Here is a 16,588-nt window from a genome sequence, read left to right as displayed (position 1 = left end):
TCTCACTGGTGTGAGGTGGTATCTCATTGTGGTTTTGATTTGTATTTCCCTGATGGCAAGTGATGCAGAGCATTTTCTCGTGTGCATGTTGGCCATGTCTATGTCTTCGTCTGTGAGATTTCTGTTCATGTCTTTTGCCAATTTCATGATTGGATTGTTTGTTTCTTTGGTGTTGAGTTTAAGAAGTTCTTTATAGATCTTGGAAACTGGCCCTTTATCTGATATGTCATTGCAAATATCTTCTCCCTTCTGTAAGTTGTCTTTTAGTTTTGTTGACTGTATCCTTTGCTGTGCAAAAGCTTCTTATCTTGATGAAGTCCCAATAGTTCATTTTTGCTTTTGTTTCTTTTGCATTCGTGGATGAATCTTGCAAGAAGTTACTGTGGCCGAGTTCAAAAAGGGTGTTGCCTGTGTTCTCCTCTAGGATTTTGATGGACTCTTGTCTCACATTTAGATCTTTCATCCATTTTGAGTTTAACTTTGTGTATGGTGAAAGAGAGTGGTCTAGTTTCATTCTTCTGCATGTGGATGTCCAATTTTCCCAGCACCATCTATTGAAGAGACTGTCTTTCTTCCAGTGGATAGTCTTTCCTCCTTTATCGAATTTTAGTTGACCATAAAGTTCAGGGTCCACTTCTGGGTTCTCTATTCTGTTCCATTGATCTATGTGTCTGTTTTTGTGCCAGTACCACACTGTCTTGATGACCACAGCTTTGTAGTACAACCTGAAATCTGGCATTGTGATGCCCCCAGCTATGGTTTTCTTTCTTCTTTCTTTCTTTTTTCTTTCTTTCTTTCTTTCTTTCTTTCTTTCTTTCTTTCTTTCTTTCTTTCTCTTTCTTTCTTTCTTTGTTTTGTTTTGTTTTTTGGTTTTCTTTTTTAAAATTCCCCTGGCTATTCGGGGTCTTTTCTGATTCCACACAAATCTTAAAATAATTTATTCTAACTCTCTGAAGAAAGTCCATGGTATTTTGATAGGGATTGCATTAAACGTGTAAATTGCCCTGGGTAACATTGACATTTTCACAATATTAATTCTGCCAATCCATGAGCATGGAATATTTTTCCATCTTGTTGTGTCTTCCTCAATTTCTTTCAGAAGCGTTCTATAGTTTTTAGAGTATAGATCCTTTACCTCTTTGGTGAGGTTTATTCCTAGGTATCTTATGCTTTTGGGTGCAATTGTAAATGGGATTGACTCCTTAATTTCTCTTTCTTCTATTTTTTTTTTTAAGACTGTTTTGTTTAGAGCTGCTTTAGGTCTATAGCAAAACTGAGCAGAACATACACAGAGTTCTCCTATATCCCCCCTGCCAACACACACACACACACACACAGTCTCCCCCATTATCAATATTCTACATCAGAGTGGTACATTTGTTACACTGACAAACCTATATCTACCTATCATCGAGAGTCCTAGTTTATATTAGGGTTCGCTGTTGGTGTCAACCAGGGTATTTTTAAACAAATTCCAGATATCATTTAATTTCACCTGTAAAGACTTAAGTTATAACATTAAGGGATGAAGACTTTTAAAAAATATAAACACAGTGTCATATCTACACATTTAATAAGTATTTGATGCCATGAAATATTCAATCAGCAGTCAACCTACCCTAATAATCTCACAAATAAATAAGGGAGGTTATATATATTGATGTTGCTATGTTTTTAGTCAGGAGAGATATAAGGTGTATATATTCAAATGGATAGACATGTCTCCTAAGACTCTTTTAGTCTCTAGGTTCTATTTTGTCTCCCATGTTTTCCTTGCAATTTATTTGTTGAAGAAATCAAAGTGTTTGAACTATGAACTTTCCACATTACAGGTTTTCTGATATACTCTGCAAAATATTACCCTCTCAATTAAGTCTGGTTTGTTTGTTTTGTATTTCTTTTTGTTTGTTTAATTCACCTATGATCAATACAGCAGGCTTAGAGAAACCAACACTACAGAAAGATGTAGTTAAGATTCTCCCACGGTACTTCCCCATTCCACCAAGGGTAAGGATAAGGCAGTGACTCCCACGCCCCAAGGGCTGTGGACACATACCAGCCCTAGGCCTGTCAGCAGTGTAGGCAGTGTGCACTACAGGTGATCGAGGGAAAGTCAGAAATGCTCTAGTTATTACTCCAGTGGAAATCCATTTAAAACTCACTGTATTCTGCATGATCTTGAAAGACTTTAATGCCTAAAATCCTAATCTTCTCAATGTGTTTCTCTTTAGAGTTCTGTATACTCCTTCTCAAATCCATTGTATGGCACATCAGGATGCCTGGAGACCATATCTAATCATCTGAAATAGCACCATCCAAATCAAGTGTGATCTAGGGTATATAGTTTATAGAAAATCCTACGCTGAAACCTGACAGAAACTCATCCTGTGCAATAGTAAAAAAAGAAGGGATTCAGAATACTACTGCAATTATTATACATACACAGATAAATTTTCTTACTGAATATATTAAACGTTTTCATGGAATCTGAATCAGAACCTTAGTTTTATTGTATATCTGAGTAGTTTAATAAAATTTTCTACTTGAGTTTCTTGCTTTCCTTTGATTTTACTGTGGTCATTTTTTTAAATTATAAATCAAATTGTTTTATATCCTGAGTATAAGTAAGTTTTAAAATGCTTATTTAAATAAGATTGAGCTTAGAAACAAAAAGGTGAACTAAGTTAATATACAAATTAACAGGAATGGACAAATCATAGTAAACCTAATCCACATAACCATGAGTAAAAGTTATTTCCGCATCTTGAAAAAAATGTGAAATTGTCATCCTAAACTTGCCTTTATTCAAATAATTATTTAATACATATCTTCATATAGGTATAAAAGTAATACCGATACATGAGTTAAGAAGCTTTGAACTTCAAAAAACTGAAAAGTCCCTACTCCAATGGTTTAAATAATATGGCAATTATTATCCCTAAAATCGAGAAAGTGGGATATAGAGCAATTCTTTTTGTTTTTTTGTCTTTTGTTTTGTTTTGTTTTCAAAAGCTAAATTTTTTTAGGTACAAGTTATGTGCTCCATAAAATGTTTAAATCAAACATTTTGTGGTATCTATAAGTACCTATGGCAATTCTATAAAACTAAAAGGATGAAACTGATTTTTTTTCTTATCCCGTAGATAGAAGAGGTATGTGCTTCATAATTTAATGTAACATTCAGAAATAAAAATTTATTTGCACCATTCGTCCTCTAACAATTTTTTGATGTAAGTCCAAATCTATACCATTATGATTTATAAAATATAAAAAGAAGAGAAATACAGAATTGAAGAACAAGTGGTATAGAGAGTTCACAAATTATATAACTCAGCTTTAAAACATGAAAAGATATTAAATGTCACATGGGACACAAAACCCATCAAAAGAATTTTTTTTTTTTTTTAGATAAGTGGATGTCAGGAGAATGGAGTCTAATGAGTATAGCTGATTCTTAAGAGTTTTGCTGCACAAATACTTCAGACAACATGTTGTTAACTGAATTCATGTGGCCAACCTATTTCCCAAAATATACTATAAGTACATAATAATATCAATAATAATAACAAATGACAATAAGTACTGATTATCTAAAAATGCTGTTTAAATATTTTACATGTTTTAACACAGATAAATGAAAACATTATGCCATATACTATGGTGGTCAGCCACATGTGTAGATTTAATGTGAAGTTTACATTAATTAAAATTAAATAAAATTTGAAAAATGCATCTCCTCAGTTGCAGTAGCCACATTCTAAGTACTCAATAGCCATGTGTAACCAGTAGCCACAGTAATGGAAAATACTGGAAAAATTTTTATCATATAAAATGCTCTCAGACAGCACTGTTTAGAACACTGTTAAAATATTTTGCTATAAATAGCACAACAGTAATCTCTACAAACTTAATAAGCACTAAAAATATTGCCTAGTATATGTATTTTAACTAGAACTGGCCAATTTCTAGAATAATAATAAATTATAAATAAGCCGTATTTATCTATAAGAAAACTCACAAATATGTGATAAACAAGTACATATTAACAATGCTCTCGACATAAATGTCATATATCATTCTATTATATCATATCATCTTTGCCTATTCCTTTAGGTGGTACCTTGAAGAAATTGTATAAGAATTTTCTTTATTAATCTTCTTGACCATCAATCATTTTTCACATATGTCACACTGAGAACAAAATTCACAAATCCTTTAAATAACTGCCTTGTGTTTATTAGCACATTAAAAGCATGTGTTTCAGGTAAACCAACAATTGTATTTGTGGCAAGGTCTTTTGCAATAAGTAGTCTTAAATTTCATTCTTAAAGATAAAAACCAAGGAAAATCTATAAAAAAGCTGTGACTTTTTTAAACTCCAAATGCCTTTTAAAAATATTTCAAGAATGTATTTCACTGCCAAACCAATGACAGGTTTGTGAGTCTTAATGTTATTCTGCTTTTCTTCATATCAACTTGCAAAATGTTTTCCATTTCATTGCCAATGTGTCTAGAAAACAAATCCAAGGGTTAATATCTAAAGTTGTCATCAAACTCAATGTCCTCTCTTTAAATAATTACAAGTGGAAAGGCACCACACTTGTATGAGCACGTACTTTATGAAATTTCGATGAAACTAGATACATGTCATATCTTGAATAAAAAAATTCTATAACTATGCATACACGAAAATAAATAGGTAAATAAATAAGTGAATAAACAAAATACTTAACTACACTTAAAAATTTATACTGAGTCACGTCATTAAACATTCTACAAGAGTGGAGTGCTCTAAAGAGCAGATTTTCTTTTCTAGAATGTGGAAGCAATAATAAAGAGCTTTTTAACTTTTCTAAATTTTTATACATTATTTATTTAGGTCTGGGCTCTATCAAGATGACAAATAACATATTTGTCCAGAGCTGCGTTACTAATAAATCAGCTCAGGAAATTAGCATAATTTTCTTCAGTCAGTATAATTTGGAGTCAATTAAAAAAAAAAAAAAGTCAGCAAAAGAAATCAGGCCTAGTTTCTCTACTTAGATTCTCCCCCAACAGATATTAAGTAATCACTTAGTCTATTGCTACTCATAAAATAATGGTTAAAGACAAAAAATAGTCACTGTGGGGTAATTATAATTGCCATTAATTTGTTCAACAAATATTTGTACATAAATATTACATTGAAATAAGTGAGACAGTGAGAGGAGAGTGAAAAATAAAATATATAATGTGGCCTCTTCTCATCTGGGGCTTCTATTCTGCCCTAGATGGGAACCACTTAACTTTTTTCTACCTTGTTAGCAATCCAGTGCTAACATATATCTTTAAGCATATAAAGTAAAAAATTGATAAAATGAAATATATATGTATATATATGTATATACACACACACACATATGAAGTGGATCAATAAAACTAAATGCAGGTTCTTTAAAAAGAATAATAAACCCCTAATGAAACAACACCACCAACAATTAAAAAAAAAAAAAAAACATTTGGTGAACTAAATTACAAGATTAACAAACACCTAAAAAAAATGAACCAAAGAAAGATTATGCATAAATAGCCTATGTCAGAGATGGAAATAGTATTATCACCAGAGTCTACAAACAGTGAGAAGGTAATAAAGATGCTGTAAAAAAAACAACAAAAAATGTGACAAAAATATTGAACTTTAGAGAAAATAAACAAATTCCTGGAAAATATAATTTTCTAAAGCAAACATAAGAATAAATAGAAAATACAAGCAGTCCTATAGCGAAGTAATTGATCCATACTTCATAATCTTCCTTCAAACAAAGCTCTAAGTTCATCAGATCCACTAGCAGATATTATAATATCTTTAAGAAATAATGCCAAATTTATAAAAACACTTCAAAACAACAAGACAACAGGTACTACTTCCCAACATATTTTATGAGGAAAGCATAATTTTAATACAAACCCTGATAGAGATATCACACTAAAGGAAAATTTTAGGTCAATCTTACTCATAAATACAAATATGAAGTACTAAAAACAAAACAAAAACAAACATACAATGAAGACATTACCATTTTCATATTTATTCCATGAATATAAGCTGAACTTTAAAAATCAGTCATTAAAAAAATACCAAAAAAGCACACGTTTTAATAGGTGCATTGAAAGTATTGTAAAATTACAACATTTGTTTATAAAGATTTATTTACTTGAGGAAGAGAAAAAGAGAGCAAGCATGAGCAGAAGGGGCAAAGGGAGAGAAAGAAAGAATCGTAACCAGACTCCATGCTAAGTGCAGAGCCCTACATGGGGGATCAATCCCAGGACCCTGAGATTACAACCTGAGCCAAAACTAAGAGTTGGACTCTCAGCCAACTGCAGTGCCAAGGCACCTCAATACAACATTTGTTTGTAATAAAAATATCTTAGAAAACTAGGGCAGCCCGGGTGGCTCAGCGGTTTGGCGCCTGCCTTCAACCCAGGGCCTGATCCTAGGGACCTGGGATCGAGTCCTACGTCGGGCTCCCTCCATGGAGCCTGATTCTCCCTTTGCCTGTGTCTCTGCCTCTCTTTCTCTCTCTCTGTGTCTCTTGTGAGTAAATAAATAAAATCTTAAAACAAAGCAAAAATATCTTAGAAAACTAAAAAAACTTTCCTAATGTGATAAATGACAACTATAAAAAAACTGATAACTATACTAAATGATGGAACATTACCTTCAGTTTGATGTTAGGAATGAGCCATTTTAAACGGCTATTACCACACCTTCCAAAATATTTGAACTGTTCACTGGTAATACTAGTGAGAAAATAAGATATTAAAAAAATTTAGTGAGTTATTGGAAAGAAAAATAATACTGTCATCATTTACAGATTGCATGATGTGTATATAGAAAATTCAGAACAATCTCTAGGTTAATTAACACTAATTATTGACTTTAACAAATGTGTCACATAGAAGAGTAATATATAATGTCCAATTGAATACCTATGTATCTTGAACAAACTAAAAAATTATTTTAAGTGAAATTATAATAAATGTAAAAGTAAATATGCTGGAGTAAATCTTCCAAAGACATATATAATCTAAAATATTGCAATACTAAAGTAGACACATAGAGATGCAGTATTCATTTTTTCCCAAATTTATCTGTAAGGTCAAGAAAATCCTTATCAAATTTCTACCAGATGCTTAAGACCTGAGTAGTTGATTCTAAAATGTATATGGAAATACAGTGGGACAAATGTAGCCAAGAAACTGAAAAAACATGAGGATTTCCTTACTGGATACTATATATAAAGCTAGAATAATTTGAAGATAGTGCTGTTGGCATAAAAATATGCATATGGAAGAATGAGATAGACTGCAGATCCCAGAAATACATACAAACATATATGGTATCTGATCTATCCATGTGGCACTGAAGAACAGTACATAAAGAAAGGCATTTCAACAATTGGTTGAAAATTTTGTTTGCATTTTGAAAAATGAGTGAAACTTGACTCCTACTATATATTTTACATAGAAATCAATTCTAGGTATATTTTTATGTATACGTAAAGGTGAACAATAATAACACAAACAATAATAAGCACCCTATACTGACCTAGAATATAAGATATGAAAAATATGATAATTATCTCCATGAAGAGAGAGACTTCTGAAACAATCAAATAAGTAAAAATGAAAAAAAAAGGGCATTTGGGCAGCTCAGTCAGTTAAGTGCCTGCCTTTGGTTCAGGTCATGATCTCAGCCTGCTTCTCTCTCTGCCTCTGCCTCTCTTTCTCTCTCTGCCTGTCATGAATAAATAAAATCTTTAAAAAAAAGAATAAAAGACTGATAAACCAGATGTTAAATTTAGAAACATCTGCTCAATAAAATATATCAATGAAAGATAATAAAGAATGAAATACAGTGTAGGAGAAGTTATTTGCAACACATAAAACCAACTTACACAGCAAATGTATTTTAAAAACCTACAAATCAATAAGAAATATGCAACCAAAATGTATTCCAAATTATTTATAGAAGGCCACCATTTCCCTGATGCTAAAACTAGATAAAAAACAATACTAAAAAAGAGAACTACTGGCCAATATCTCTGATGAACATAGATGTAAAATCCTCAACAAAATATTAGCAAACCAAATCCAACAACACATTTAAAAATTCATTCAAAATGATCCAAAGGGATTTATTTCAGGGAGGCAAGGGCGGTTCAATATTCACAAATCAACATAATACATCACTTTAACAAGAAAAAAAAAAAAAGATTTAAAAATAATCATTTCAACAGACACAGAAAAAGCATCTGACCAAATACAACACATACTCATGATAAAAACTCTCAACAAAGTAGGTTTAAAGAGAACATACTACAACATAATAAAGGCCAAAGGGAAAAAAGAACAAACAAAACCCACAAACAAAAAGCATAATAAAGGCCACATATGAAAAGACCATAGCTGACATCAAACTCAAGAGTGGAAAACGAGAGCTTTTCCCCTAAGATCAAGAAGAGGAAGGATGTCCACTTTCACCACTTGTATTAAACACAGTACTGGAACTCCTAGGCATAGCAATCAAACAAAAAGGAAAAAAAAAAGCATCCAAATTGGTAAGGAAGAAGTAAAACTTTCATTATTACTGATGACATGACACTATCTATAGGAAAGCCTAAAAGACTCCACCAACAAAAACTACTAGAACTGATAAACTCAGTAAGCTCACAGGATAAAAAAATAAATACACAGAAATCTGTTGCATTTCTACACACTAATAATGAAGTAACAGAAAAAGAAATTGAGAAAACAATCCCATTCACAATTATACCAAATAAAATACCTAGGAATAAACTTAACCAAGGAAGTGAAAGGTTTGTACTCTGAAAACTACAAAACACTGATGAAAGAAATGGAGGATAACAGACATTTCATGTTTATGGACTGGAAGCATGAATATTGTTAAAATGTCATACTATCCAATGCAATCTACACATTTAATGCAATCCCTATGAAAATACCAAGAGCATGTTTCACAGAATTAAAAGAGTCCTAAAACTGGATGGAATCACAAAAGATCTTGAATAGCCAGAGTAATCTTTTAAAATAAGAATAATACCGGAGGTATCACAACTCCAGATTTCAAGATATACTACCAAAGCTATAGTAGTTAAAACAGTATTGTACTGGCACAAAAACAGATACATAAATCAATGGAACAGAGTAGAGATCCCAGAAATTAGCCCAGGTGTTTATAGTCACTTAAATTTCAACAAAGGTGGCAAGAATACGTAATGGTAAAAAGTCTCTTAAAGAAACAGTGTTGGCAAAACTGGACAACTACATGCAAAAGAATTAAACTGGACCACTTTCTTTCACCATACACAAACTCAAAATGTATTAAAGACCTAAATGTGAGACTTGAAACCATAAAAACCCTAGAAGAGAGCACAGGCAATAACATTTTTGACATCTGCCATAGTAACATTTTTCTAGATATGTCTCCTAACTCACGGGAAACAAAAGCAAAGTATTGGGATTACCTCAAAATAAAAAGCTTCTGCAAAGCAGAGGAAATGATGAAGAAAAATAAAAGACAATCTAATGAATGGGAGAAGATAAGGGCAAATGACATATTTGATAAAGGGTTAGTACCCAAAATATATAAAGAACTTATACAACACCAAAACCATAAATAACCCAAATGACAAATGGGCAGAAGACATGAACAGATATATCCTAAAAAAGAAGACATACAGATGGCCAACAGACACAGAAAAAGAAACTCCAACCCTCAATATGATAGTATTTTAAAATGAGACCTTTGAGAGGTCATTAGGTATGAGGTCATGAGTGTGGGGAATTAGCGCCCTTAGGAGAAGGGACAGCAGAGAATTTGCTTTTCTGTCTTCTCTCATAAGCATAAGGAAAGCATGTAAACACACCGTGAGATGGTAGCTGCCTGCAAGCAAAGAAGCCTCAGAATGAAACCAAGCACCTTAATGTTGGACTTCCAGCTTCCAAAACTGAGATATAAGTTTCTGTTGTTTAAGCCACCTGTCTGGGTGGCTCAGTGTTAAGTGTCTGCCTTCAGCTCAGGGCATGATCCTGGGGTCCCGGGATTGAGTCTCACATCGGGCTCCCTGCATGGAGCCTGCTTCTCCCTCTGCCTGTGTCTCTGCCTCTGTGTGTGTGTGTGTCTGTGTGTGTGTGTCTCATGAATAAATAAAATCATTTTTTAAAAGAAGCCACCTGCTCATGGCAGCAAGAGCTGACTAAAACAGTGAACTAATACCAAGGATCCTGAATTCAGGAAGTGTTGACAACACTAAGGAAATGAAGCAAATGGACTCTTCATACTTGGGATGGTGATAGTGTAAATTTGTCAGTCATTATCTCTTAAAGCTGAGCATATGTATATTGTCCAACAATTCACCCTCTCAGGAATTACATACACATGTGCATCTAAGAAAATGTGCAATCAAGAAAACTGCATGCATATGTGCATTGAGAAACATATACAAGAATGATTACTGCATTATTTGTAATATGAAAAATTTCAAATTTCTGTCAATTGAATATGCATATAAAGAATCAAATGTAGCACAGTAATAAAATAGAAAAAATATACTGCAATGAAAGTGAACTGTAACTACCTACAACAACACTGATGACTCTCACAAGCATAATTTAAAGTAAAAAAAGAGTATGTGAAAAAACATCATATATTAGGAATATAGTACTTGGGTGTGCAAATCCAGATGGTAAAGCTATGGAAAAAAAAAAACATTAAAAGAGATGCAATATTGACAGTGCCCTAACTTGTTTTATTTAGGTGTTATTACACAAATATTAACTGTAATAATTAACTAGGTGCTTTTAAATGTTTTTGAGATATGACTGATGTATTATAAAATTCACTACTTTAAACTGCAAAATTCAAAGATTTTTAGTACGTTCACATTCTTCGACAATCACTAATATACTTTTTATTGATTTGCCAATTCTAGACACTTAAGATAAATTGATTTGTATGTGACTTTTTCTGTCAGGTTCTTTTACTTAGGATAATGTTTTCAAGATTATCCATTACGTATCATTTATGATTATTTCACTGCTTTTCATTGTTGAACAAAATTTCATTGTATGGATATACCACCTCTGTTTATCCATGCATCAATTGATAGACATCAGGATTGTTTCCACTTTCTGGCTATTATTGAATAGAACCTCTATAAACATTCATGTACAAATTTTTGTGTGAAAATGTGCTTTCACTTCTTTTGTGCATTTACCAAAGAGTGCAACTGCTGGATCATATAGTACCTCTATGTTTGACTCTTTCAGGTACCAACAAACACCCTCACAAAGATTTGTTATTGTCCATATATTTTATAATAGCAAGCCCAGTGGTTATGAAGCGGTACCTTCTGTTTTTAACTTGAATTTCCTTAATAGTTTATAATGTTGAACCTCTTTTTATGTAATTTTAGACATTTGTGTATTTTCTTTGGAGAAGTGTCTATTAAAATACTTTTGTCCATTTTTAATAGACATTTCTTATTGTTGAATTGTAAGAATTCTTTATATAATCTGAATATTATACTCTTACTAGACAAATGATTCACACACATTTTTCTGCCATTGTTTGGGTTGTCTTTTCATGGTCTTAATAGTGTCATTTGATGTGAAAATGTTTTAATATGATTAAATCAAATTTATCTGTTTTTTTTTTTCCCTTTAGTTGTTTATGCCTTAGGTATAAAAGCTAAGAAATTACTGCCAACAGGAAGGCCAAGATTTTTATATCAATGTTTTCTACTAAGAGATATATGGTTTCTTGAGCTTCATAAATGTGTTCAATGTTTTTTTTTTAATATTTTATTTATTTATTCATGAGAGACACAGAGAGAAAGGCAGAGACATAGGCAGAGGGACAGGCAGACTCTCCACAGGGAGCCTGATATGGGACTCAATCACAGGACCCTACAATCACAACCTGAGCCAAAGGCAGATGCTCAACCACTGAGCCACCCATGCATCCCTCAATAATCATTTTAATCAAATTTAAGGAGGTTTTTGCCTGTATTTCTTCATACAGTATTTCTGTTCCTTTTCTCTTTTCCCACTCCTTCTGTACTTCCCATATGCATGTATTTGTGTACCTAATGGTATCTCATAGGTTTATAAGGTCTTCATTTTTCTTTCTCTTACAGTAGAAAATTGTCCTATCTTTAAGTGCCCTACCTACTATTTTCTGCATACTTGAATCTGCTGGTAAGCCTTGGGTGTGAATTTTTCATGTTACTATATTTTTATCTCCATAATTTCAATTTAGTTGCATTTTATAATTTTTCTGATAGTCTATAAGACCTCATTCCCATATATTAATTATTTACACATTGTTTCTTTTAGTACTTTTAAAATAGTTTAAATCATTCTGTCTTTAATAAGTCCAACATTTGAGCCTTGTCAGATACAATTTTGTATTATAATTTCTTGTTCCTTATATGCCTCATAAATGTTATTGAAAATGGGACATCTGGATATAATCAAAAGACATTTTGAATCTTACTGTCAAGCTGTTAGGTGTCAAGGCAGTCAATTGGGATAACAAGCCCAAATGAAAATACCAATCAAATTTTTATTCACTTATTGGAGCAATGCAGTAAAGAGGCAAAGGATAAAGAAATGTACCAGTTTTACAGTGTTCTATTGATCCCACAGAATAGCACCATTGGAGGGTCATAAGACATGTAGTACAGATGGGCAGAATTGTTTCACTATTGAAGACCAGGTAAAGGAGGAAAAATAACTATTCAATTGTGCAATATTTAGAGGAGAAAACATACACACAAACACACATACAACATAATGATTAATCATTGTATGAGGTATCACCAAAGCTGTATGCACATGAAATTCTATTATTTTATTCTTTACCAATAAATACAAATCTACTTACATATTCAATTTAAGTTGGCAAAAGAACAACAAACTGAACAAATGAATTACATAAAAATGTGTCTAATGAAGGCCAAATAGAAAATTTAAAAATATTATAACATATACATATATTACAACTGACAAAAAACTCATGCACTACACCAACATAAGAGAAAAGCCAAAAGCTATTCTAATAAATAAAGAAAATAAATATGAAAACATGAAGAATGAGTCAGGGAAAACTTTCACAAATACTGGGCAGATTTTGAAATTTAAGGTAGAGGGATTATATCAAACAAAGCTTCCACACAGCAAAGGAAACAATCAGCAAAATGAAAAGGCAATCTACTGAAAGGGATAAAATACTGCAAATCATATATCTGATAAGGTACTGAAGTCTAAAATATATAAAGAACTAATACAACTCAACAGCAAAATAACAATCAAATTAAAAAATGAGCAGAGGAACTAAAAGATATATATGTTTGTTTTTTGTTTTTTGTCAAAGAAGGCATACAAATGACCAAAAATATATGAACAGGTACTTAACATCACTAATCACGGGAGAAATACAAATTAAAACCAGAATAAGATATAAACCCCTGTTAGAATGGTCATTATCAAAAGACAAGAGAGGGCAGCCCAGGTGGCTCAGCGGTTTAGTGCCGCCTTCAGCCCAGGGCATGATCCTGGAGACCCGGGATCAAGTCCCACATCAGGCTCCCTGTATGGAGCCTGCTTCTCCCTCTGCCTGTGTCTCTGCCTCTCTCTCTCTCCTCTCTGTTTCTCATGAATAAATAAATAAAATCTCTAAAAAAAAAAAAAAAAGACAAGAGATAACAAGTGTTGGTGACAATGTGAAGAAAAGGGAATCTTTGTGCACTGTTGGTGGGAATGTAAATTGGTGCAGTCATCTGGAGAACAGCATGGAGATTCCTCAAAAAGTTAAAAACAAAAGTATATGATCCAGCAAATCCACTGCCAGATGTATAGGAAGGAAACAAAGGAAACTGAAGGAAACAAAATCACTATCTCAGAGAGCTTTCTGCACACCCATGTTCACTGCAGCATTATTTACAATAGCCAAGACATGGAAATTTTCCAAGTGTCCATCAAAGGATGAATTGATAAAGACAATGTGCCCTCCCACACACACACAGTACTATTATTCAGCTATGAGAAATAAGAATAAGAAAATCCTGCCATTTGCAACAACATGGATGGATCTTGAGGGTATTAAGCCGAGTGAAATAAGCCAGACAGGAGGAAAAAAAAAAACAAAAACAAACAAACACTGCATGATCTCACTTACATGTGGAAAAAACAAACGAACGAACAAACAGAAAAAACCTCACAGAATCAAAGAACAGATCATTGGTTGTCAGAAATGAGGTGATGGGAATTTGGAGATGTTGGCAAATAGGTAAAGGTTGTCAAAAGGTACAAAATTCCACCTCTGAAAAGATGGCAGTGTAGAAGTATCTTAAGCTCATCTGGCCCTAGAGACCTACTAAGATATCAGCCACATCAGTGCATCCAACCCAGAAAATGACCAAAGAACAGACTTTCCGGGCACAACAGTCCTTCCACAGTTAATCCTAAAGAGGAGGACAGACCAAAAATGGTACAAAAAGCAGAGACATAGTCAGAAACCGAATTCCTCAAAGACTAATCATAACCTGGAGGGATACTACCACACAAAAAAAGGAGAGGAGCAAACTCAACACTAGGCATCTCAAACACAAAAGACCCTGCACTGGAAAGACAAGTTCCCATAACAAATGGCTTTGAAAACCAGTTGTGCTTAACTCTGTGAGTCTTTATAACCAGCAGGGCTTACACCTGGATACTTTAAAAATCAGCAGGCTTGCCCTGAGAGAGCAGGAGGATAATAGGAAACTGAGTTCCAGCCCTTCCAAATAGCATATAGCAATCTTGCCAAGATAGAGCACAGTAAGAGCAATCTAAACAGCACCTGGAGTATACAAGAAGTAGATTTATTTAAGAATCTCAGAACTCATCCTGGAGGGGCCTTCTCCAAGAACAAAAGACCTCACAAACGCCATTTCCACATGCCCCCTGCCCTGCAGTGTAGATAGCCAGTCATTTGCTGGAAATAGCAAGAATGTCATTCACCTAATTTGCTAATGGCTTGAGTCCCACAAGCCTACCTGCCCATTCTCCTGAAGATTTGACCCATCCAACCAGTTCAACTCAGCAGGAGTCCTTCCAAAGCAGCTCCTGCACATCTCACTCCTGCAAGCAACCCTGTCAGAAACAGCACCACTCATAATTGACATTACAAGAGATGTATCCATGCATCTGCAGCCCAGCATCTGGCTTAAATTCTTGTTCCATCTACCAACAAATGCCTCTCAGAGTACAAGGCAGGGAGAACACCCTGCAGCCCAGTGCTACTGCAGCCCCAACAGATAGACAGAGGCAGACCTCTGGTCTGACTGCTGACATTGCCTAACTACAAGCCCACAATGGCCCCAGACTGGCCTCTTAACAGGACAAGAACCAAACTCTTCCCAAAATAGGCAAAGTAAACCACTGCAGCTCACTGGGCTAAAAGTAAACAAGGATCAGCCACCACAGTAAAGGACATACAATTAATATAGGAGACACCCCTGAAGCACCTAGTTCTAGTGAACAGGGGATACTGTGCTACAAAGCACCACAGGAACTCTTCTTTATAAAGCCACTATTTTAAGATAATACACAAATTGACTTTCCTACTACATAGTAACAAACACAGAAAGTTAGACAAATGAGACTAATGAATGTGTCCCAAATGAAATAGGACAAAATAACAATGAAAAAGTTAAATGAAATGGAGATAAGCAATATACCAGATAGAGAACTCAAATGGTCATAAAGATACTTAGTGGACTAGAGAAAAGAGTGGAAAATCTCAGTGAGACACTGAACAAAGACAGAAAACAAGAAAGAACCAAACAGAGATTAAAAAAAAAAAAAAAAACCTCAATAACAGAAACACACCAAGTACAGATGTTAAATCCCAAGCACAGTAAAATCAATTCTATAAATAAAATTGGTCAATGGACTCAAAAACTAAAAAGGATATATGGTACAATATCGTATGTATAAAAAGTGGCAGTGGGTGGGAGGGGAGTGAACACTTAGTGTTTTTAGAATGGGTTCAAACTTAAGTGACCATCAACTCACTGTAGACTACTGTACACACAGGATGCTATATATGAATCTCATAATAATTACAAATCAAAAATCTATAACAGATATGCAAACGGTAGAGAAAAAGAAATCCAAGCATGTTACTAAAGAAAGAGAGCAAACCACAAGGGAAAAGAGCAAGAAAGTAGCAGGGAAGAACTACACAACCATAAAAAAAAGTAACAAAATGTCAGTAAATACATACCTATTGGTAATGACTGACTGTGAATGAACTAAAAACTCCAATCAAAAGACACAGGGTGACTAAATAGATAATAAATAAGATGAAGGGGCACCTTGGTGGCTGAGTTGGTTAAGCATCTGACTCTTGGTTTTGCCTCAGGTCATGGTAAGATCAAGCACTGCATCGGGCTCTATGCTCAGCACAAAGATTGCTTATCTTCTTATCCTTTTCTCTCTGTTCCTCCCTCTGGTTTCTATCTCTCAATCTTAAAAA

The 16,588-nt window shown here is 33.7% G+C and overlaps 1 protein-coding gene and 1 long non-coding RNA gene across 2 annotated transcripts in view; one reads left to right on the top strand and one right to left on the bottom strand.

The window, feature by feature from the left end:
- Nucleotides 1–2,515, top strand: part of MALRD1 (MAM and LDL receptor class A domain containing 1) — a 755,529-nt gene extending 753,014 nt beyond the window's left edge. Inside the window, 1 exon segment of the mRNA XM_072825144.1 lies at nt 2,232–2,515. Coding sequence (XP_072681245.1) covers nt 2,232–2,309 — 78 coding nt within the window. The 3' untranslated portion in view covers nt 2,310–2,515.
- An 863-nt stretch (nt 2,516–3,378) lies between these two features.
- LOC140633221 (uncharacterized) overlaps nt 3,379–16,588 on the bottom strand; it is a 39,112-nt gene continuing 25,902 nt past the window's right edge. Inside the window, exons 4-5 of the long non-coding RNA XR_012030850.1 lie at nt 6,702–6,783; nt 3,379–4,510 (exon numbers count right to left, since the gene is read on the bottom strand). This is a non-coding gene — a long non-coding RNA (uncharacterized lncRNA). The remainder of the gene's footprint in view (nt 4,511–6,701; nt 6,784–16,588) is intronic.

The sequence above is a fragment of the Canis lupus genome, chromosome 5 (genome assembly GCF_048164855.1).
Source record: "Canis lupus baileyi chromosome 5, mCanLup2.hap1, whole genome shotgun sequence".
In the NCBI taxonomy this organism is placed as follows: domain Eukaryota; kingdom Metazoa; phylum Chordata; class Mammalia; order Carnivora; family Canidae; genus Canis; species Canis lupus.
The sequence above is the reverse complement of the archived record's forward strand: the minus strand, read 5'-3'. Positions and strand labels throughout refer to the sequence as shown.